The sequence below is a fragment of the Thyridium curvatum genome (genome assembly GCF_004353045.1).
Source record: "Thyridium curvatum strain D216 chromosome Unknown NODE_33_length_396248_cov_80.180210, whole genome shotgun sequence".
Taxonomy (NCBI): Eukaryota; Fungi; Ascomycota; class Sordariomycetes; order Thyridiales; family Thyridiaceae; genus Thyridium; species Thyridium curvatum.
This window is the reverse complement of record NW_022156788.1, coordinates 315,321-338,544: the sequence shown is the minus strand read 5'-3', so window position 1 is coordinate 338,544 and position 23,224 is coordinate 315,321. Positions and strand designations below refer to the sequence as shown.

General features: G+C 52.7%; 9 protein-coding genes across 9 annotated transcripts; 5 read left to right on the top strand and 4 right to left on the bottom strand.

Annotated features, from left to right (window-relative positions):
• Positions 1-1,735: 1,735 nt before the first annotated feature.
• Positions 1,736-2,487, top strand: E0L32_006073 (uncharacterized protein; the record flags this gene model as incomplete). Its single annotated transcript, XM_031140665.1, has 3 exons — positions 1,736-2,284; positions 2,337-2,417; positions 2,461-2,487. 3 exons carry the CDS (start codon positions 1,736-1,738, stop codon positions 2,485-2,487), a joined length of 657 nt encoding a protein of 218 aa, XP_030995313.1.
• Positions 2,488-4,097: 1,610 nt separating this feature from the next.
• On the bottom strand, positions 4,098-5,753 carry E0L32_006072 (uncharacterized protein; the record flags this gene model as incomplete). Its single annotated transcript, XM_031140664.1, has 2 exons — positions 4,098-5,578; positions 5,693-5,753. 2 exons carry the CDS (start codon positions 5,751-5,753, stop codon positions 4,098-4,100), a joined length of 1,542 nt encoding a protein of 513 aa, XP_030995312.1.
• Positions 5,754-6,712: 959 nt separating this feature from the next.
• Positions 6,713-8,073, bottom strand: E0L32_006071 (uncharacterized protein; the record flags this gene model as incomplete). The annotated part of the gene is made up of 3 exons (XM_031140663.1): positions 6,713-6,741; positions 6,801-7,880; positions 7,938-8,073. 3 exons carry the CDS (start codon positions 8,071-8,073, stop codon positions 6,713-6,715), a joined length of 1,245 nt encoding a protein of 414 aa, XP_030995311.1.
• An 855-nt stretch (positions 8,074-8,928) lies between these two features.
• E0L32_006070 (uncharacterized protein) lies at positions 8,929-9,421 on the bottom strand (the record flags this gene model as incomplete). The annotated part of the gene is made up of 2 exons (XM_031140662.1): positions 8,929-9,201; positions 9,272-9,421. The coding sequence occupies 2 exons, from the start codon at positions 9,419-9,421 to the stop codon at positions 8,929-8,931; spliced, it is 423 nt and encodes a 140-aa protein (XP_030995310.1).
• A 684-nt stretch (positions 9,422-10,105) lies between these two features.
• E0L32_006069 (uncharacterized protein) lies at positions 10,106-13,956 on the top strand (the record flags this gene model as incomplete). The annotated part of the gene is made up of 9 exons (XM_031140661.1): positions 10,106-10,691; positions 10,765-11,248; positions 11,584-11,758; positions 11,813-12,377; positions 12,519-12,725; positions 12,779-12,908; positions 12,966-13,124; positions 13,173-13,298; positions 13,353-13,956. The coding sequence occupies 9 exons, from the start codon at positions 10,106-10,108 to the stop codon at positions 13,954-13,956; spliced, it is 3,036 nt and encodes a 1,011-aa protein (XP_030995309.1).
• A 576-nt stretch (positions 13,957-14,532) lies between these two features.
• E0L32_006068 (uncharacterized protein) lies at positions 14,533-16,710 on the top strand (the record flags this gene model as incomplete). Its single annotated transcript, XM_031140660.1, has 6 exons — positions 14,533-14,692; positions 14,870-15,334; positions 15,389-15,490; positions 15,632-15,847; positions 15,918-16,500; positions 16,566-16,710. The coding sequence occupies 6 exons, from the start codon at positions 14,533-14,535 to the stop codon at positions 16,708-16,710; spliced, it is 1,671 nt and encodes a 556-aa protein (XP_030995308.1).
• A 462-nt stretch (positions 16,711-17,172) lies between these two features.
• Positions 17,173-19,500, top strand: E0L32_006067 (uncharacterized protein; the record flags this gene model as incomplete). The annotated part of the gene is made up of 1 exon (XM_031140659.1): positions 17,173-19,500. The coding sequence occupies one exon, from the start codon at positions 17,173-17,175 to the stop codon at positions 19,498-19,500; it is 2,328 nt and encodes a 775-aa protein (XP_030995307.1).
• Positions 19,501-19,924: 424 nt separating this feature from the next.
• On the bottom strand, positions 19,925-21,062 carry E0L32_006066 (uncharacterized protein; the record flags this gene model as incomplete). The annotated part of the gene is made up of 3 exons (XM_031140658.1): positions 19,925-19,960; positions 20,008-20,186; positions 20,252-21,062. 3 exons carry the CDS (start codon positions 21,060-21,062, stop codon positions 19,925-19,927), a joined length of 1,026 nt encoding a protein of 341 aa, XP_030995306.1.
• Positions 21,063-21,937: 875 nt separating this feature from the next.
• E0L32_006065 (uncharacterized protein) lies at positions 21,938-22,986 on the top strand (the record flags this gene model as incomplete). Its single annotated transcript, XM_031140656.1, has 2 exons — positions 21,938-22,756; positions 22,825-22,986. The coding sequence occupies 2 exons, from the start codon at positions 21,938-21,940 to the stop codon at positions 22,984-22,986; spliced, it is 981 nt and encodes a 326-aa protein (XP_030995305.1).
• Positions 22,987-23,224: the final 238 nt, after the last annotated feature.

The window sequence follows — 23,224 nt, the reverse complement described above, 5'->3', positions numbered from 1 at the left end:
GGTCACTGGCAAGGCGCCGAGCATGAAAAACCGGCCAGATCCGTTCAAAAAGGGCAAAGAGCTCCGGCGCAGATGCAATGACAACCAACAGCGCAAGCCATCCAGGTGCTGTTGGTGATACGTCGGGTTGAACATACGAAGTAGTGTCGGGTCTATTGGAAAGCACTGATTGGATACAAGTCTATCAGCTGCTAATTATTTCACCCCACATATTGGTTCCTAGCATGGAATCCCCCCCTGTTGGCCAAGTGTCCAGGCCTAGCTTGACATGCGTGACCGAACCGTGTATTGTAGCCTACGGAGGAGCCAAAGGTGGCCATGTCTTATGCCTACGATTGGCTACTGCGGAGTTAAGTTCAGGCTACTAGGGGGCCTAGTAGGGCGGAATGATGACCATTTTTAAGCGTCTTCAAGGGACCTCCTGTAGATAATCACATTTTAACGAGCATTGTTGTTGTCGTCGGTGTTGTTGGCATCGGTGTCGTTGGCATTTGTTTCTAACCACGCCCGGCTTCCAGCGGTCTAGATGGCTTGTAGCTGACGCCGGTTCAGGCGTCGTACGACTCCGTGGTCCAGTCGCGGGCGGGCTGGGCAGCTGGAGTCGGTGGCTTCGTGAGGGCCTCTGCAGTTTATGCACTGGGCCGGCAGGGTGTGTATTTCTGGAGATCCATGATGGGCCTGCCTACAGTCGACGCATCGAAAGGACTGGCGGCAGACGCTGGCGTTGGTGATGTGGTATTGGTGGCAGGACTTACATGGCCGAACAGAGGAGTGAGATTTCCGTATGAGCCAGAAGCCGCCCTGACGTCCGAAGAGCCAGAAACGGGCAGGTAGGGGGCTGGAGTCCTGTACGAAGTGGAGGACCATCTCTCCTTCGGCCTTGTAGGCCGAGGATGCCGACCGTTTAATCCAGTGGGTGCGGCGTGGGGTGAGGCCTGTGATAAGACCGTCCAGGTCATGTATCCGGCGAGGGACAGGCGACAGGAGGTAGGCTACCCATCATTCCTGTAGTTTGAAGGCCGTAGCGTTAAAGGCCTCTTCGAGGGCGGATCGTGAGGCAAGCGCTGCTGTGAGTTCTGTGGCGTTATCCGTGACAAGCGCGAATCCCGTGAGTACAGGGTAGTTCCAGGAACCGCGTTCACTCTAGTTTGTACAGTCACGGGGTCGGCTTCCCGGAGCGGGTGATCAGGTGGTAGGCGCAGGAAGGCCCGTGTCAAGCCTTTGTTGCCGCTGAGTCGGCGAGCAGACTGCCCGTAAGAGCTCCGTGGGCTTAGGGACGAGGACGACGGAGCACTTAACGGTGCTCTTGACGTGGTGGCTGGGAGAGGGACCGAGCCCGCAGCGATCAACACACATGAGGAGCTGCGTTGCGAGGTTTCACCTGGAGGTCGAGAAGCGGTGGATGGTGTGCGTTGAGAGGTCTGACTCCGCGGCCGAGAGGCGATCGAGGGTGTGCGCTGCAAGGCCTGGCTCGGTTGACGCGAAGAACGCCGGGAAGCCGGCCTGGAACGGCTTAGACGTGGCGCTCGCAGGATATTTTGTGTTCGAACATGGGGAAAGGCGCCGTGTTTGGAAGAACGAGTCGTCTCGTCACGTGGCTGTTACTTTCAGACGCCCAACAAGAACTGGCTGAAACCCCCCATCCAAACCTTGATCATTCCTTCTCATCAACGACACGAACTGCAGTACTGACAAGGGCTCTAACCTCTTAAAGCTTCAATCTTATATTATTGCCATGGATCCCGTCCCTGAGACCACCATTGGGCCGGCCAACTGTCTCGCAACGCTCCCCGTCGAGCTCATCCAGGCAGTCCTGCGCGAGATGCTTCCCTACCACTCCACCACGGCTTACGAATCCACTTCAAACCAGCCTCAGGTGGCTCTGTCTTATGTTCTGTCTCGGTCCGACTTGGCCAGCGTTTGCCAAGTCTCGCAAAGAATGCATAGCCTCGCCATTCCCTTCCTCTATCATACCATCCTCCTGAAGAGCCAGCGAGAGCTGCTTTATTTCTTCCGTACCATGGTAGAGGTCCCATTATACCGAGAACTTGCTCGGGTCTTCATCTGGACTGCCATGCTCTCAAAACATGATTTCGTTTTCACGGAAATGATCGATTTGTCCACTATAACGCTGAGATCCGAGGCCAAAGACGTCGATGCATCCATTTTTTGGCATCCGAAAGGCCAAACCGAGGCCCTTGTCGGTATTTTAGGTCCCATGTTGGCTCTTGGTAGCCCTAAGGAATGCCCAGTGTCCCGAATTTTAGCCGCTGCTCTCGCGATGGTACCAGAAATCAGGGTACTGTTTCTCAGCATACATACAGGCTGTTCCATAGGACCTTTACCACCCCCAACCATTGCAAGGGAGACGCCTCCAGAACATGACGCCATTTCACACTTCTTTCGGACCTGGAAGTGTAAGTTCTTCTCATATGACAGGATTAGTGCTTTCGTCAAAAGGGTATAGTCGTTTTAGCAGAGATTTAACCTTCGATCAGCCATGAAAAAAAGCCCTCTACACCAAGTGGAGAAGTTAATTTTAGAAGGCTTTCACGACCCGTGGACATCATGGATCGCCACCGATTTAGTATTACATATCTTGTCAGATTCACCAAGGTTGCGTCATGTGATGCTCAAAAGCGATACCTGTTTTGGTGGACTAGTCAGACGACACACGAGGCATGGACCGTTGCCACCCACTATTCTAAAACACACTCGAACGCTACATCACATTGGTGGCAACTACCCGCAGACCGGCATGGAGCAGCTGGCTATAGCTTTTCCAAACCTTATTGCACTTCACTATGAGTCTAAGGTTGGGGCGTTCCCAAACCCCCGTGGGCGAGGCTATACAGGCTTCTTAAACTGTCTCACGAGTCTCAGCACAACCCTAGAAACGTTTTCTCTTACTACACTAGCAGGAGTGTCATGGAAAAGGACTAATACTCCGGCGCTGCTATCCCCAGCACTGCGGCACATGAAAAGACTCCAGTGCCTTCGGATAGAAACAATCTGGCTTTTTGGCACACTGGATATTTCGGCGGCCCACTATGTCGCAGATCTCCTTCCTGTTTCTCTGGTTAACCTCCATCTTATTGACTACTGGGGTAGCCACGAGCCAGATGCCCTTTGGCCTCAGTTCCCAAACGGAATGACACCCTTCAAGTTTATCGATACGGTCTTGACTAGTCTCCTCCAGGGCTGCCGAACTTCTTTAACCGAGCTCAAATCTCTTGCTGTTACATCTGCAATCTTCCGCAGGCCTAATAATGGAGAGTGTCAAGTGGACGAGGATATAAGGCTGCTTGAAAATCGGGTTTGCTCCCTATTTGCCAGCACCGGGGTTGCTTTCTCTATTATTCAACACGAGGACTTAGGGGATATGATACGTTCATCTTGGGGAAGACCTGGCGTTGTCTGAAGCGCTATTTTCTCATAACGGAAGGGCTCGACTGATCTGTGAAGGCAATCCTAGCCTGCTAACGAAGATCCTGCAAGCTTGCTACACAGATTTAAGATAATTTGGTGATGAATTTGAAATCACCTGGTGTTTTTATCACTTTCCTTGGCTCTCGGAGTAATCTACTATCTATTTGGGGAGACGGACTTTTCAATAAAACCAGAGCTACATCATCAGTGCCTTCTCATGCTTGGACTAGCAAATGGCACCTTTCTACCAACACGAGATTGAGAATTTAGCGATGGAGAACCAGTCGCGATATGACCATGATGTACATTTTGGATCGAGTTGAAACAGTAATACCATAATCGAGAACTTTTGTCCTTTCCTTAACAACCCATATCATGATTCTAGGTATGATTCTAGAACCCTGAGGTCTGTGAGTTTGTGGAGCATTGCAAGCGCACTGAAAGTTGCTGTTGCAATTGAATGATTGATTCAGATAAGTGCTGGAGAGCCTAGATAGCAACCCTTCCCACTCGAGCATCCATGCACTTTGCCTCTTAGGTTGAGCTATCGGAGTCTCTCACTGCACGACTCTCTGGTGTTGAAACCGGTTATAGAGTCAGCCCTTCTGGCAACCCAGGGCCTTTCTGCCGCATGGCTGTGATAGTGGCCTCAGAAGAACGTTGCCTGCCTAGCCTTCCTTGTTCTTCACCAGGTCACCCACAAGCCAGTCTCGGCCCCCCTCGGCCGCAATTTCTCCAAGGATGCGCACAAACAACTCCTCGGCCTTCTTGACCCCTGCCAGCGTCATGGCTGCACCGTCGGAAAACGCATTCACGAGCCGCACCCCACCCTCGTGCCCCAGCACACATGTATTGAATGCAGCGCAGAGGTCATTCCCCGACACGCCAAAAAGCATGTCTATTGCCCCCTCGGGCAGCGGTACGTATGATAGATTGGACCAGATACCGCTTGTGCCGCCGTAGGGTGATGTAGAGTTGATCTTCCTGAGCCCGCCCTCCTCAAAGCGCGTATATGCCCTCTTATCCCCGGCAGGGAGCGTTGTGGCGTTAGGGGACCGGTACCGGCACCTTTCCGGCTTCATCTCTCGGTTCTTCAGCTTCACTACCAGCTGCATAATCTTGTGACTGTTAGAGACCATTTTGCTGTCCATCGATGCAGCCCGGTATGACTTTGCTAATTCCCAGAAGCGGCTCTGGCTGTTCATACGGCCGCTAGACCAGAGATAGGTACTGGAGTGGGTACCCAGGCAGTATGAATCTCCCTGACTGATGTCACGTATATCCTTCACTGAAGTGTCCTTGATGCAAAGGCGCTTCCTCTTCTTCTCTGGAATGAACACGGCCCACAGTGCCAGTACCCATGCGGTATGGAGCGTTGGGTTGAGCGTAGCAATCCCATGATGCTTCCCAATGACTTTGAGCTCCTGCATCAGACTGGATGGGATGTCAAGGATCGACGATTTCCAGGGGCTGTCGATTGTAGGCTGCGTGATCTTCCTGGGCCAAGCCGGGATGTAACCCATCGGTCTCTGTATAAAATTGGGCAGGCGTGGTGCTACCATCATACTAAATATACTATGGATGATGAAAGACAGTGGAGGAAAGCCGCTGTAGTCTTTGCCATGCATAGCCTTATACACTGTGATATCCTCCTTTGGTAGATCTGAGATATCACTAGTAACAAGTGCCTTAGCAAGCTTGACAGCTCCACGTCCATCAATAAGGAGGTGATCTATAGCCAAGGAGAGATAGACCCTATGGTTCTCAGGGTCCGAAGTGGCATAGAAGAGCGCAACCCTCCACAGCGGGTCGCTGTCTGATGCGGTCTTGGTCTGGGCAAGTCGCAGCGCCTTGTCATACACCCAGTCCCGTTCTCTGTTTGGATTGCTTGGTGTGGCATTATAGGTCTCTCTGTAGAGAATCCGACCCACATCCCAGCTCCGAGAGTGGTATCGTATCTTGGGGTTGGGTGTACGATGGTCGGCGATGGTGATGCTCAGGAGTGGCCATAGCTGCTGGACCTCGGTAATTCTTTGGGTGACACGCACGGAGTCGAGACTGCTGGGACTGGAGAAGGTGAGGAGGATGCTGACGGTCGACGAGGAGCCGATGTTCCGGTTGGCGATGATGAACTCCTCGAACTTCGGGACTGCGATGCGGCGGGGCGATGTTAGCGGCGGCAATTGAGGTCACGGTCCTAGGGTTCGCCTGCAAGCCCAGCGAGTAATCTGTCGGGTGATAGATGCAGGATTGTGGAACCTACCCGGCCACTCAAGGACGGCTTCCCGGCCATCGCCTCCTGGCAATCCATCATTCGAAGCCATAGCTTAGATGGATCGGATGTTGGAAATTCGGTGCTGGGGATCTGGGATTCAGAGCATGTCGCCGGAGAAGGACCCGTCCCTACCCAGACAGAGTAATTGGGGGGCTCACAATTGTATCAAGTATTTCTTCACTGCGTATCAGCGTATTCCTCGGGGATTGCCAATTGTCCGTGGGGGGTGTGGGCTTGCTTGAAGTACGTAGATGGCGGCGGGTTACAGTAAGCCCAATGGCCGGGGCTTGCAGACTGCATGCAGGCCATCACGCAATGCTACCACTTGCATGCAAGTATCTATTGACTACAACGAATGAGATGGACAGACAGGGCGAAGGGCAGAGAAAAGGAGGGGATTCGGAGACACTGGAAAGCTGAACATGGCTGCGTCTATCCGCTTCTATCGACTGCTTCAAGGTTGCTAATCTCGCGTCTAGCTGTACCTCTTAGCTAGCTACCCTGATAAGAGGGATGTACCTACCAATCCAGGCTCAATGCTACATGGATCTGTTAGGTAAGTAGAAAATCCACGCTCAGACATCCATGCCCTTCTGTGCGATCGCGACTTCATTGCTGTCGCAATATGGAGGACACCTATGTCGTTCTCGCGGTTCTAGACTTACACAGAGATCTTCAATACGAATAGCACGAGGGAGACGGGGAGAGGTACAGCAACCTGCTAAGGGAAAGCCTCCGTGATCATCACTACGACTTTGGGATGGGAGACGTTGGGCCGAAATCCTGATCATTCATTCTGTTGAGATCAGTACTGCTTGTTATTCCACCTCTGGGTAGTCTTATTTCCGTAGAGGTGCACTTGAGATGGCGACCCGCTGTCATAAAGAGAACTGACGTGGCGATGTATTCCTTGTTTCGCTGGCTTGCTGATGACAAAATCAGGTGCTATATCGTATGCATTTCAAGCAAGTGTGGTCGAGTAAAATGTTGAAAATCAGTACATTGGCTTCAGGACGCCGGTGCCTCAACATCACCGCCTAGATCAACGATGCACATCAGCTCCGTATAGTGTAAAGAAAATCGACATAATACTCACATTCTTTGCAATAAGTTTTCCTGTTCGGGGACGCAGGATAGATATCCTGACCGTACGTCGCATTCAGGCTTACCTTACCCACCACCTCACCCGACTCAAGTCTGATCCAGGTGTTCAGCTCTCCCTTCGCCATCCCCTCTCGGCTCACAACTACCTGCCGAGCGCCCCTCTCCCAATCACCGAAGCCCCCATAGCCAGTGTGCTGGCCGTAGCAGATATTCAGCCCCTCTTTCTTGGGCGTCACCACGTACCCCGGCAGCGACTCGGCCGTCCACTTGTAGCACCACGACGTGCCGTGGATGTGCGCCGAGAACATGCCCAGCATCCCCGGCGCGTTGCTGATGGCCCGCATGAAGGGAATATCCTGCCCGCCATGCGCACAGGAGCTGTTCTTGCTGCCGTCTGCGCACCACCCGTTGGCCTGCGCCGTCGACGCCAGGTCGTTGATGCCCGGGTTGCGCTGCGGGTCGAGCCCAGGGCCCTCGGTGATGGCGGTGAAGGCGTGCACGGGGATGTGCACGAAGGTGACGGCGGGGATCACCTTGCCGAACTTCCGCGTGATCCGCGCGCTCTCGGCCTCGAACCATGCGACGACGCGGTCGTCGACCCAGTTCGGCCAGGGCACCCGCGCGCCCTTGGCGTCGAGCTGCTGGTAGGCGAACCCGCCGCGCGAGTCGAAGAACCAGAGCAGCAGCTCCGGCGCGCAGCCGCAGCCGGTGGGACAGTCGGCGCCGAAGACGGGCAGGTAGTAGTTTGTCACGCCGACCTGCTGCGGGTCGAGGCCGGGCGGCATGAAGCGCGTGCGGGAGCCCGGGTGACGCGCCTCGGCGGCGAAAAGGTCCTCCACGGAGCGGTTGAAGCCGGCGTCGTGGTTGCCGTGCAGCGACGCCCACGTCAGGTTGCGCTCGAGCAAGGGGGAGAGGATCTGGTCGACGTAGTTGGTGGAGTTAGGATAGATGGCGTCGCGTGACAGCAAGTCTCCGTTGATGACGACGAGGTCCGGGTTTGGCTCGGCCTCGAGGAGATACGCCACGGTGCGAGTGGTGAGTGAGTCCTGCAACGCCCCCCAGGAGGACTCGGCTACACATTCTATTAGTAGGGAACCAGGGAAATAATAGGAGGGAGAGAGAGACACACCTTCGCCGTAATGAAGGTCCTCGAGGATTGAGATTTTGAAAGTTCCATCATTCCTGAATGTCAGTGGCTGGTGCTTACTCCCGGCCAAGGCCGTGGCGGCGAAAGCGAGCGTCGTGGCGAGGAGTTTGGAGGCCATGGTGAAGAACACGCAGCGTAGCAGACTTGCCGGACGGATTTGGGCAGCTTCTGACTCCTTGATGGTAGATTATGATCTCATGCTTATATCTCTTCCTGTATTTCAAATTATGCGATCAGGATGTCTAAGTTCCCACGTGAATGGGTCGCCAAGATATTGGCACTGGCCGGCGTGGGCCCGCTCCCGCCGAATCACCAATTATACGGACTCAACGGTCAACGTGACAATCAAGCTCTCATGAAACTGCAGTAGAGATTCAATAATTCAAAACCCAGCTACTTGTCATCCCGAATTCGGTGCGTGAATTGCAACTGAACGCAACCGATCTCGCAAAGCCAAGGCTGCGCGCCCTCTACTACATGTGAAGGAAACTTTCCTTTTGGAGCCTAGCATGGTAAAAAGCTGAGGTTACCCGAACATGATATCACAGGGCTGAGTTACTACTGGAAAGTGATCTTCATTCTAGCTCGAATATACCGTCTCTGGGTTTTGAGTACAGAGAACCCCGACTGGGTCAACTTGTGAACGGTTCTCTAATGATTACCAATATAAACAAGACGACACTTGATTTAAGGGTTATCAGCAGTTAACAGTTCATGTCCCAACCAGATAGCAGTTCTGAGATCCAAAGCTTGCTCGATGCCTTGGATTCGGCCCTCGTCCTGGTATACTACGGCATACAGGCCAAAATGAACCGTTTACACCCCTTGCCTTGAGTGACGTGTATGATTAACGATCAATGGAATAGAGGGGATATCAAATGCGGGACATTGCATGTAATTCTGACTCATGATGCTGTCTATCTGCAGATATGTCAACATGTTTCTTAAAGGAGCATGCCTGATGATCAGGGTTTCACTCGTATGATCGAGCATGTTCGGTCACCACCTTCCCGTTTTCTATCACGCCCCAGTCATATCCGATAGTCATCTGAATGTTTTCCACGTCGATGAAGGCGAGTTCATCGGGCCTGATTTTTTCGAGATACTCGGGGTCCTTGAAGGCCTCCTGAAAAGTTGCAAAATCCTTGACGTACGCGTCGCTAATGCCATCAAAGCTCAGCATAGGACGGCCAGTGGCCTTGGCAAAGGCGTCGCCGAGTGCTTTTGTCTCAGGTGTCGTGTGATACTAGAAAAGACGTCAATCCCCGGCGTCAAGAGGCACTGTCTATCATATTGAGCCATTGAACTAGGCATACCTGACGGTACTCGATCACACCGTGGCGCATCATGAAGTCGATGACCATAGGTCCATGAACCTGAGTCCAGTGCTTATAGAACTCGGCCTCAGTCATCCCTTTCTTGCGAGGGATGAGCGTTGTTATCCGGATCAGTCTTTCAGTCGACATTTTCAGGGCCGCTTTGGTGAAGAATTTTATGTGTTAGAGCCGACCAAGCTCGGATCCTGTGTGCATTCGAAGTTTTTAACTATGATAATCTAGTGAGTGCTCGTCATGTGCTTTCTTTGATGTGTTAGAAGTATGATGAGCTCCTTTGGACAGTTTATTGGGGAACCCTCGGCTTTCCCCGCACCATCCCGTGGTAGGCTATCAGTTTCAACGTCTCGGAGATCGATCACCGAAGAAAGTGGAGCAGGGATCTTAAAATAAGGGTTCACAATAACCTTCCTACCTCGATAACGTTAACAACGCTTGGCCAGCTCACCCCGTGGTATCATTAGCGCACTGTCTAACTTCCGTAACACTTGAACCCAAACTAATGCGTCCCAGACTCCGTGAATCATTAGCGTGGGAGGGCTAAACACCATACCACTTGAATGTGACACCCTTCACACGACACGGCCTCCAAAGTCCGATTTTGCATTTCTCAAGTCTCTTGATGGAGATGTGGCCGGAGCACGGCCTTCAGAAGCCGTAGTATCCCTCGCAAATTGGTCCCGAGATCCTGGCCCTTCGTGAGGGGGCTGTATAAGGTTCAAAGATGGCCTGGCGGTCTGACAACGACCGCCATGGACTGAACACGGCCATACAACAGCTACCTTGCTTCCGTCAAGTCCCCAAACACCACCCATCATGGGATCAATCAGTCCCCCGGCCACTATGAAGGCGGCACAGTATGATCAGCGCGATAACAAAGTCCACATCAACGAGGTTCCTGTGCCAACACCCAAGGCCAATGAGCTGCTCGTCAAGACACTATGTAGCAGCCTCTGCCGCTCAGATCTCATGAACTTTGAGCCCGACGAGCTTGGTCTCAAACCGACAGCAGAGGACACACCGCCTATCACGATCGGGCATGAAGCTGCCGGCGTCGTGGTAGGGGTCGGGGACGAGTGCAAGGGTTTCAACATCGGCGATCAGGTCGGCTTCTTGCCTTCTACCAACTGCTGCTTCGAGTGTGACGAGTGCCAGGTCCATCAGATGTGGTGCAAGACACTTGGTGGCTGCAAGATGCCAGGACATGCTGCGGATGGCTTCTTCCAGGAGTACATCGCGACAGATTATAGAAACGCCATTGTGCTACCGCCCAGGCTGTCTGCTGTGGAAGCCGCACCACTCTTCTGTGCAGGTGTCACTAGCTATCACGGAATCGCTGATCTTGGGATTCCAGCTGGTCAGTGGGTTGCGGTCATAGGATGCGGTGGACTTGGGCATCTAGGTACGACCATTTGTGGCTTCAAGTAGCCTGCGGCGCCCTCTCGGAACCCACTGACATTTAATTTCTTACTCAGGTATCCAGTACGCAAAGGCGAAAGGATACAATGTGATAGGGCTGGATATCAACGATGCTCAACTTGAAGAAGCTAAAGACTGCGGTGCCGATTTTGTCTTCAACACAAAAACTAACCACGACTACGTACACTCGATCAAGAAAATCACTGGGGGTGGATGTCACGCCGTGGTCAACTATACCAGCTCCAAGGCATCATATGACCGGGCGCCTGATGTCTTGCGAATCAACGGCATCCTGATGGTTGTCGGACATCCTCAGCAAGCTCTGACATTCACATCGATAGATATTGCCCTGGGCAAGTTCCGGATCATGGGCGCGTGCAACTCGATTCCTGCCAACTTGAAGGAATGCATTGATTTCTCTATGGAGCATGGTATCAAATCCCACGTTACCTATTACAACAATCTTGAAGACATTTACGAGATGATAGATCTGATGGATAAGGGCAACGTCAGGGGCAGGGTGGCGATTAGATTTGATCAGTAGCAGAGATAGTCCCAGAGCGAACGTGTTACTGAGCCTCGCTTTATGAACCTGCAAACGCATCACCGTCTGTTCTTCATTAGATTCGAATACAAAGTGTTTGCCAAGTATTTGAAACAAGGACTTTAGTGCAACACCTCGGCGGGTCAGCATAGCCGGTGCATGCGGGGAGTGTGGAGCATCCACGGGACCTACGGAGACAATTCCAGTATGGTATGTCCGTGGCCTTGTTCATGGGGCTAACGATCCTAAGTCAAGACCTCCCAAGAAAGCTCCCGACGTTTGCATGGGGGCTGGCAAGCTGTGCAGCTACACCATTCTCTTGTAAATTCAGAGGCCTCAGTCGCGGTCGCCTTACTGTTGACGTCTCTGATGTGGACATGGACACTACCTTACTCTCAATCAATCTGCTCCAGGCTGGCGAAGAAAGCGTCAGTGTGCCACAGTCCTCTATGGGCAAGAAAGCGAAGCCTCTTGCCTGCATCAGCTGTCGGAAAAAGAAGATCAAGGTGAGTGGATAGAGTTAAGACGAACATGAGGTCCCCTGGACAAATTGCATGAAGTTGGTAGCTGAGAGTCTCGTCAAGTGCCAACCCAGCCCGGATGACCCGATAAGATGTCGCCTGTGCGCCCGAACAGCTACCCAGTGTATTATTCCGGCGGTAGACGAACGAAAAATATCATCATCCAAGAAATTAATAAGGGAGCTCTACGGCCGCATTGCCTCCCTTGAAGCCGAGCTCGAGGAGCATCGGAGCTTCTGCCTTCGAGCAGCGAACACATCAGATGAACAGGACTTATTGGAGGGCACCTCCATGCTACCGAGTCGAGGACCTCCTTCAGTTGCGTCCTCTGATGGATCAAACAGCTCGGATAACATGATCGTCAGGCTTTGTGGAGGCCAGCGCCAGCTTAACAGCGATCGGGCTGGGAGGCTACGATTTTTTGGGCCAACTTCGAGTTTGCATCTGAGCGAGAGCATAGTTTCGTCTGTTCTCATCAATGAAGGGTCCTCAAACCGGGGACATTTCACATGGCAGGAAGTCTTGCCACAGGACTTGCAAGATTATTTACTGGCCCTATATTGGGAGTACCAGCACCAGGTGATACCAGTCATTCACAAAGAAGGTGAGTTAAGCGACAACAATTCGCCCAGCACGACAGGCTATTCACTAAATCTATCTTGGAAAGCCTTCCTTCGAGACTTCAGCACTGGCCAGACCAAATATTGTAGCAAGCTCTTAGTCCACTGTATATTAACTCGAGCAGCTGCAATTTCGGACCGAGCAGAGATCCGTGCTCTTGCTCTCGCGGATGACGAGACAAACGAAGATCCTCCATATCTTGTCCGGAGATGTGCAGCACTGCTAGACTCCGAACTCAACAATCCTGGAATTACGACACTTCAGTCGTTGCAGCTTTTGAGTGAGATAGACTGTGTCATTTCCAATGACACAAAAGGATGGCTCGACGCCGGTAAGTCCTCGCCGAACTGTGTGATTCGCCACGGCTGACTTGATGTTGAATAGGTGGTGCTTGCCGCTTGGCATTCGAACTTGGTCTTCATAGTGACATTAGCGGTCTGAACTCGGCCACCTTGGGGCAGGTTGATCTCGAGATACGTCAAATTGCCTTTTGGAGCTGCTTTAGCCTAGACAGGTGAGCCAAGCGCACGCATCTTAAACATTCTATCCTGCTTGCTGATAGTACTCCTAGGCAATGGGCTTTGTATTTAGGGCGACCACAAATGATCAAGCTAGAAGATGTCACAGCGGAACGTCCACAATACGGAACGCTGGACGCCTCTTGTGAGATGAAGATGTCTGCAGTGTGGGCGAATCTGCTCGAAATTGTTGGTATCATCTGTGATGCACTGTAAGTCGTGTTGTGTGTCACAAATGATCTATACTGACAGCATCTAAGCAATGGAATTCGATCACGGAAGCACAGAGTTGCGTCCCTAGACCAGGATCTCAGGACGTGGTACTCGTCGCTGGAACAGTCATTCCGATACAACGCACAGCAAACTCCAGCCGTCTTTCTCTTGCAGTACGCACACAACCACCTTCCTAGTTCAGGTAGAAATGACTAACCTCTCCGTAGCATGCAATACTCGGCGGCCGTAATTCTCCTCCATAGGCCTCTCGCTCAGTTTGGCAGTGCATCGAGTGGCCGCTCCTCTTCCAATGATCTCTCGCGTCAAATGTGTGTTTATCACGCCAGCCTGATAGCACACTACGTCCGTGAATTCCAAGAACGTCACGGAAGTGTCCTGAAGATGTCATGGATCGCCCTTCATATGATTACGACCGCAGCCACAACACTTGTCGCAAACCTGGCCGAGCACAGAACCGAAGGAGACTGGCAAGGACAGCTTTCGTGCCTGCGCGAGTGTCTCAACGCACTCAGTGAGCTGGAGAAGAGCCATATCCCTACAAGGAGAGTAAGAAAGGTGGTGCAGAGGGCGATGAGACTTCTGGACCTCGGCACAGCGGTCAACGAAGCAACGCCACTCGGAAGCACGGGGTTAAGATCGAGTATTGATCTTGTCTCTCCAGATTCACTGCCATATGGAACCTTGCTCGGAGATATGGGAACCATGCCAACGGTTCCCAGCCTTCCTTCGGATTCGTTCTCATTTGACGAATTCTTACCCGAGGGCTCGCAGACTGACATGCTACATTCTTTCGGCACTTTCTTTTCGTGACCACGGATTCCAGACACCCGACCTCAGATTGTGACCCGGGTTTAGATGACGGACTACGAATAATTCACGCTCCACAAGGAAGAGGCCGTCCCTATCTGAATGGATGGGAAAGCGAGAGTAGGGACCACACACTTCCAACACCGGGCTCCAAGGGGCTTAATCACTCACAAGTCATGCTTGGGAGTCCGTGGTTTCCCCAGATTCAATCAGCCCACCGGACTGGAAAATGGGTTCCCGTTCCCCAGATGACATCAAATGCGGGGAGAGTTCTAATGAATCACCTACTAAACTATCCACACCCCGGGTCTAAGCCGCTCCTCGAACTCCTGATGTGGAGCCCTTCTTTCGGTCTTCGAAGTCCTAGCGCCGCCGCGCACTGAGGTGTGCCAGTGTACATCATACTATCACTGGGGTGGTCGGGGAGCAATCCGACTGTGGTGCCTCTGAACTCCATCGCGTTCTCCCTAGACTCATGAACGAAGCTTGTGCATTTATTCTCGCTACGACCCATTGCCAGCAACGCAAAGGTTTAACTTGCCATCTGCAGAAGCACATCAATGCGATCCAAGACCAGCCATGGGTGCACCTACTACCACTGATGTCCCTGTCAAGGAGACACATGGGAGTGAGAACTCTGAAAAGATCGAGCGTGTTCCATCGACCAAGGAGCAACACGCAACCCCAGCGAGCGAGGAAGCTGACCCGGAGGAGCGGGTGACGGCAAAGGCCTGGCTAAGTTGCTTTGTTCGTGCTCCCCTTTCGGCTCTATATTGCTGCATGACTGACATCAAATCACTGATATAGTTCCTCTCGCTGAGCTTTGGCGTGCCTTTCTGGTATTGATATCGAAACCAGTCAATACGCAAGACGAACAGAAACTGACTTATCACAAGGGCTACACCTACTACCTCAGCCGTGGCCGCTCCGTTGCTCGAGAGATTTGGAGACACCCAGCTCTCCGCGTGGGTCGTGCCCTGCATTACCACGGCCGCCAGTATCACTATCCTCTTATTCGGCGCAAACTCGGACCTCTTTGGAAGGCGTCCGTTCCTTCTCTTCTCCAACCTCATTAACGCAGTCGGTTATGCAGTTATAGCTACCGCCAAGACACCCGGCCAGCTCCTAGCCGGTTTATGCCTTAACGGCTGCGGCTCGGGGACGGCAGGCGTGGCTCTAATTGCATGCCCGGAGCTCTTGCCGAACAAGTACAGACATATCGGTGTCGTGATGGCCGACGGGTTCGTGTATATCATGATCATCATTGGCCCTGTCGTCGGGCGTGCGGCGGTCAATCACAGTGATGACAGGTGGAAGTACATTTACTGGGCCGGGTTCATCATCTCCTGCGTCGCTGGACTCGGCTTGGGATTCTTCTACTGTGAGTGATTCCAATACGCTGCCAAGGGGCAGAAGTAATTGATCATGTGTGCAGTCCCACCGAAACATCCCCGTGGTGTACCTTGGAGAGATGCACTCAGAGGCTTGGACTGGGTCGGTGGGCTGCTTTTCACACCTGGGGCAGTCATGGTTCTAGGTAAGTTTGAACTTGGCTTACACAATACATTCAATTGGTAACGGATTTTGCGCCCGCAGTTGGCAGTAAGCTTCATTGTCTTCCGAGCCCATAGGAGTTGTCACTTACCAGGTCTAGTTGTATACACTACTTATCTTCCAGCAAGCGATGCCCGGGTCATCGCGTGCCTCACCGTCGGCTTCGTCCTAATCGTCGCCTTTGGCCTGTGGGAGCGCTTTTCCGGGGTCAAGTATCCTCTGTGCCCAAACGAGATCTTCGTCAGCCACTGGGGCCGCGAGTTCACTGCACCATTCTGCCTGTCCTTCATCGTCGTTGGCTTTTTCTACGGCCTCGCCGTCATCTATCCCACCATGCTGAGTCGGTCTCTCCTACTATCGCAATGCAATTTCCTGAAGCCCCAGACCTAACTCCTATCTCCACTTTACAGATGACTTCTACATCGACGCAAACACCTCCGTCTCTGAACAAATGCTTCTCACGCTCCCGCCAAACCTGGGTCTTCCCTTTGGCGCCGCTCTCCTTACCATCTTCGGTAACAAGATCGGCCACTGGCGCTGGACCCTCATCGCCTCAGTCTTCTCCCTGGTCCTGTGGGGCAGCTTGATGGCTATGATCACGCCTGACAACAAAGGGTTGATGATCGCCTTCGTCTTCCTCGGCCAGACCTCGTATGGGTGGGCCGCCTACCTCGCGGTAACATTCACTCAGCTCGGCGTCCCGCAGACCATGCTCGGCATCTCGGGCGGTCTGGCCGGACTAGCTAGATACGCGGGCGGAGCGGTGGCATCGGCGTGCTACTCGAGCGCCATTGGGAACGGGGTCACATCCAAGGGTGCCGAGCTCATCCCCAAGGCGGCTCTCAACGCGGGACTGCCGTCGTCATCGCTGGGCCAGTTGATGAAGGCTGTGCCGCAAGGTGCGGCGGCGATTTCTGCCGTGCCTGGTGTTACGCCGCAGATTGCGCAGGCGGTGAATACGGCGTACAAGTATGCTGCCGCGTTTGGACTGCGGTATGTACAATACGTGTCTGAGACACACACACAAACATCGAACTCAACTGACATTACCGCCACAGTAACGCGGCCCTTGCGTCATTAGCTTTCGGTGTGGTGGGAATCGCCCTAGCTGTAGCATGTGAGGACATCACACCCAAGATGACACCAAAGATCGAGATATTCCTGGAGAATGATGCTCTCGCGGACAAGAATAAATTCCACTAGTTTGCCAGCTACAACAAGAAAAGAAGTATTTGCGCACACAAACTTAATATCGCGATAGGCATATTAATCGATTACTACCAACTATTCATTTACCACCTTGTTGCTGTTACCCACCCGATGGGTTGCCTCGTGGGCATTGTTCCCGTTTTGGACGAAATGCTACCTGAAATTTCGGATACAATGCTACCTGAATGAGGGTCCCTGGGCCTGGTGCCCGTAAGCCACTGCTTTTGGCGCGATGCAGCACTTGCATAACTCTCACTGGCCAGCGGGGATGCGTGTATTAATAATAGGCAACCTCGCCTTGTGCTGACAATCTTCACTTTGACTCTTAGGCTGAAGTAATAAGCCACCACATGAACCATGAACCGCTTGGCTGTATAAACAAGGGCAACAACAACCCAGAACAAGTTCCCACACAAGTTCCCCTGTGTTACTACCAGTTCGCTCGATTGACTTATGATGGATCACATTCCACTCCCTGCGCCACAGTCTCGATTGCATGTTGAGGTGTTGTTTTGGGAAAGCCCCTATCATCCATACGTGTACAAGCCGCCCTTTCTCGACTATCCGGAGCATTGTGGTTTCAGCATACCAGAAATACAGGCTCATGAATCTTGGGAGAAATATGGCGCCGGGTATAGGAATCTTTTCCTGGCTTTTCTCCAGTCGTGGCTTTACTTCGGTACAATTTCCGAGTTCTTGGGCAAAAAGCTCGATTTGTCAGATTGGACTGTCACTCGATCGACTGACGATGCAAAGTTGGTTTCAACACGGATTCTTTGCGAGTACCTAGAGAAGTGGATTTCTCAGGTTTCTCAGCTCTCAGATGGAGCACAAGAGGCGAAAGCCTCGCATATCGACAAGGTTCTCCAAGCATCAAATGAGATGTACATCTCAGTGAGCACGGCGGGGAACTTCTTGACGGATGACCTCTCACTGTCTCTTGCGATACTGTTTCGAACGTTGATGGACGTGAGAAATGCTGTATTGCCCGGGAAGAGCAAACTTGAGACTTGGCAGCCTCACGGCATTCCATTGTTGTCTGAACAGTTCTCAGATGATGGTTGGTGCAAAAGCGATCATTCTCGTTTGCAACAACACAGCTCCATCATTGGAATGTACTATTCCTCTCGACTGGGCAAACTCCCTTGTCTTCAAAATCATGGAACATGTACAGAAGGCCTCTGTCTGGCGGCACAGGTTGACGAATCGACGTACAAATCACAGCATATCAGTGACACATGTCTATGCGCACCTGTCACAGCAAGTACCACTACTATAGCACAATTTGTGGCTCAGCAGACGACCCCGCTCTTAATCGTTGATGGCGATGGAGCGATGCGCATCCTCAAGGGGCCTAGCTGTACACAAGGCTATGTAGCCGTATCACACGTCTGGGCAGACGGCCTCGGAAACCCACACAGTAATCAACTTCCAAACTGTCAAGTGCGCCGGATGCAAAGACAAGTGAACAATCTTCTCCGATCGCCCGATGGTCAACCAACTCCTTTCTGGATAGACACTTTGTGCATACCAGTGGGAGAAGCTTACGCTAAGGAGCGGGATCTAGCTATCAGCGCTCTGGTAAAAACATACTCCGAAGCCAAGATGGTTTTGGTCTTCAACAAGGAGCTAAGGGTGCTCGACGCCGAGCGGCCATTTGAAGAGTTGGTGGCTAGAACGACCAGGACGACCTGGTTCCGTCGACTCTGGACATTACAGGAGGGAGTATTCGCTCGAGAGCTGTATTTCCAATTCAAAGACTCTGCCCTATGTCTAGACAATGGACTTGACGCGGAGGATCAGCTCAGGCCTAATCGCACCACCTCTTCACCAATTGAAGCTCTGATCAAGGAGAGGATCATCCGCGATTGCAGCCAGCCGCTTGTGGCTTTGAAGGACCTCAGAAATACACACCCAAGTGAACGAGTGCGCCATTTATGGACCGCTGTACAATGGCGGGTGACCAGCTACGCATCCGACGAGCCCCTGTGCCTTGCTAGCATACTTCACCTAGATTTGGACGCCATTCTTCAGGTTCCTCGAAAACTCTCAAACGCTGCAGAGGAAAGGATGCAGGCCTTTATTCGCACGCAAGTTCTGTTTCCCCCATCCTCACTTTTCGAATCTGGGATTCGCGATATCGGCGAGGCCCCTCGTCTACCCTGTGATGGATATCGCTGGGCTCCGAGAAGTTTTTGTTACAGGACTACACGGCACAAGAGCATCCCGATAGATGCGAAATTACGACCCGCAAATCAGCTTGGCTTTCATGTGACCTTCCCAGGAGTGATGCTAAACTGGGCTGATATAAAGAACAAGCCACGGGTTTTCTTCTTTACAATTTCAGGGATCTGGGATACATATTTCAGAATAGTCTCACTCAGTGACGATGAGCCACCTTGGCCTGACTCCTTGCATCTCTCAAACAATTTCGAGCCGGCCTTAGTCCTTGAGGAAGCTATCCCGATTCAAACTCACCGAGCTCAAAATACAGGATTCTTTTTAGACCTGCTACGGGACAGGAAGTCAAGTTCTTCATGGGATTTCACAGCTCCCAAGCTCTCCTTTTACTCGGCCATACTCGTCGCGGTCGAACAGAGTACAGACAGGATTCTACGCGGCAGGATTCTCGCAGATGTTCTTATCACTGGTCGTGAATATTCTTCATCGCGGTCTTCGGCCATGTCTCAGATAATGGAGTCAGAGTCAATGGCTCTACCCTCGGTTGATGACTTGCCAACATTTGAGCTTACTCAAGAAAGCCAAGAATGGTGCCTTGGATGAAGGCTTGCTGTTCCATGTAACAATAAATCTATCCAAAGTGGTTCAACTTGCTCTTGCTATCTCTAGATGCCAATTTTCATTATTCATATCATGTTCTCTTGCTGAGAACGCGGGGCACTTGGTGGCTATTCATGGCTCCTTCTTCAACCAGTCCCTTCAATCGACGTCTACAGCTAAGCACCTCGCTTTAATTCACCATCTTTGCCATGTCTATCTCTTCAGAAGTATCTGTGCGTTGACCCAAACCGTCCTCTCGTCCAGCCCATCATGCGAAGTGATGCACAGGCGGAGACATCCATTCTTGTCTAAACTCCATATCAAAGCCCCCCGAGGACATGGCTCCACATCCGACCTATTCCAAGCGCCGAACGCCATCTCCGGGATCCGAGAGCACGCCTGCCGGAAGTGCTTCATAGCGAACTCGTTAGCCAGTTCCAGGTCCATCGTCGTGGCCGGGATGCTAAATCGCGGCTGGTCAGAACGCATGTCTCTCTCCTTGCAACAAACGGCGAAGACAGTCTCATCATCCCGGCCATCCCCTGCGTGGGCGTCGAGCAGCAAGTTTAGCATTTCCGCGGGGTACGCCAGCCGCGACTCGTGATGGCGCTCGCGGTTCTCATGCAGCAAAGCTTTGACGTCAACTCGCTTCCCTGGCCGCGGAGATACTTCTCGCACGAGGATGTAGGCTGAGAGAAAGGGGAAATGGGTCAACCGATGAAACAAAAAAGGTAAAGATGGAAACCTCTCTTACGTTTCGATCCCTGATCGGTGTCCATCTCCATCATGTCTGCATGCTTCGAGCGCGATGCGGAGTCCGGCGCCGTTAAGGTGCCCGACTTGCGTTTTGATTCGACCTTGCGCTTCCTGGGAGGCAGGCCGGGCATGTCCGGGGAGACGGCGCTGCCTAGGTGCGGCCTAATGAAGTCGTCGATGAAGGACTGGTTGACTCCCAGTCTCAAAGCATCGGTGATGGCCTTCTGCATGCGTCCGATATACTCTGAACGAATCTCCCCATCCTCCGCGTAGTTCTTGCTCATGTATACGAGCGCCTTGATGAACCCAGGCGAGCCGGTCGTCGCAGGTTCCGCGCCCATCACGTCGCTAAAGCCCCCTCCCGGTCCCATCGAGCCGACACCGTCGTACTCGGCGACGCCGCCCCGGCCCGAGAGCGCAGCGGCTAGGCCGGATGTCTTGTAGTACGCGAAGCGCTCGTGCGGCTCAAAGGACATCCTCAGCAGGTGTTTCTGGTAGAAGTCTCTGGCCACACCTTCGGACCTGTCGAGCGACTTCTCGTCCTTGGAGTTGATGAGATAGATCAGGCCTTCGACCTTGCAGCCTGGCTCGTCGCATGGTACGACATTGGCGACGCCGCGCTGGTTGATCTGCCACCGGTATCCTGGCAAGGTCGCTCTGCCACTGAAGATGCTGGCGGGGCATCGCTGGGCCATCTGAGCCAGTTGGAGGTTGCTACCGTAGGCGAAGTAAGGTGTCATGGTTTGCTTAGTCTGTCGTGGCGCCCGGGAGGTCTGGCCAGAGTCCGGTTCCGGATGAAGGGCGCTCATGTTTGTCGGTCTGAGACTGGGGTCAGGCCAGTTGGGCTTGCAATGAAGGGGAATGCTACGAGGGAAAAGATGTCGGGGGCAAAAAATTGGAAAGGAAAAAGGGAGCAGCAATGGTCCTTTCGAATTCAATTTGGCCGAGCGATGAATAGTAGAGATAGATTTTGACGGTAAATTCGAAGAAAAGGCATATTGCCTGGTGACGGACAACGTCAATGATGCGAAGTGGGATATGGCATCAGGCAACCAGGCGGCTGCACAGTGGGAGCACTGTTGGGCGGTGTACTGTACCGTACACCTGGCTGCATGTTGCGCGCCTCAGCCCTGCATATGAATGTAGCGGAGGGAACCCAAAAGACAACCGACTTCGGGTATCCATGCAAGCTTAGCCTCACTCTATGCACACCGAAATCCCTGCTCGACGGAGCAGCCAATAACCACGCCGGTCGCATTCCACTTCACTCTGATTGAGCTGTGTCTAAAAGGACCGGCATCGTGGAGCAATCAACGCCTCTTGGTCACTTTGGGGGCTCTTGGACCCAGCTTGAGCCATACATCGCTATCGCCCTACGGGAGAACGGCCCGCCCGCTCGGGTTGTGAGTGAGGATGACACCCCGCGCTCATACCCCTGGGGAGATACTTCGACGTTCGAGTGTCAACCCCAGCTCGTTCAGCCTTGGGCACGGAATCCAGTCTACCATGTAGTCTAAACGCCACCAGAACGCTTGATCCTTGAAGTTTAGATAAAGGCTGGAAGCGCCCACTCGAATGGTTATTATGAAAATGTGTAGCAAACGGAGGAGACCACCGGCGAAAGCTGCAGCTCATCGTGTGTTGTGCTATACGACAACAATTACACTTGAATCTATCGTTGACCATGACAAACTACCACTTCGGTATCGAGATCGAGGTGCTCGTTGAGCCCCATAGAATCCGAGCACCTCTAGACCATGCCCTCTACTACGACAAGCTCTCGAAGTCCCTACGGAAGCGAGGTCTCAAAGCCGTAGCAAATGATCTCCAGCCTGGGGGCCGTAGAAAGCGTCCCGATCTCTACGACAAGTGGTGGATCACTCGTGATGGCTCTCTCGACAATTCCGGGGCCAACATTGGTAAGATGCTGCTCTCGTTCATGATCAAGGCAAATCAACTGCTAACGAGCCGATTGTCAGTGCCTATGGAAGCCGTCTCGCCAGTGATGAACTGCCGCGCCACTTGGGAGAGTGAGATCGACACCTTTTGGAAGGCCATGAGCGCCGTCTTCCACATGCCACAGCGCTCACCCAAGTGCGGGAGCCACATCCACATATCCAACACCGGAGCCAAGTCGTTCTCGCTCGATCAGCTCAAGACAATCGCATTCGGCGTTGTCCTCTACGAGCCACTCATCTCGGAATGTCTTATGTCCATCCGCACCACAAACGGGTACTGCCAGCCCAACTCGGCTGCTTCAACCAAGCTAAGGTCATGCGGAGGCCCGAGCGACATGGCGCGGCTCATTCGAGGCGCCACCAACCGGGACGATCTCGTCGAGGTCATGCAAGACGATAGGAGAGTCTTGTGGAACTTTGAGAATGTCGTCAGGGGCAAGTCTGGCACTATCGAGTTCCGCGGAGGCAGATGCCTTAGAGGCCCAGTCAGAACAAAGCGCTGGATCGCCTTCGCTGTTGCTCTGATCCACGCTATCCTGGACATGGTAAGCATTCCCATACAAGCCTATGAAGGTTGACACTAGACACGATAATGCTCTATGGCTGATACCAGAGACAGAACGACTTGAGCCACCCTAGCTCCCCTACTCTCCAAGGTAACAAGTTCACTGCGGCCGGTCTCTACTCCAAGGTGAAGAGCGCTGCCCGTAGTCTTGCGATGGCCGAATTGCTTCCGGATGATTACAGAGTTCTCAACGAGTCAAGGAACAGCTAGGAGGACTAAAACAGTGGGACGGCGTATGGTGGGCGCAACAAGGCGTAGAACAGCATTTCGATTTGACTATTCATTGAGTTGTAGTTTGCAATAGGTACCTTTCTTTAGTCTGCAACTTATTCATTCTGAGCACCGCCGCCCGCGATAAAGAGATTATTGGTCATAGAAGAGCGAGGTCCACTCGTCCGTGTTTAATGATTATTTCACGCGTAGAGAAAACACAAGTGCCAAACCACTA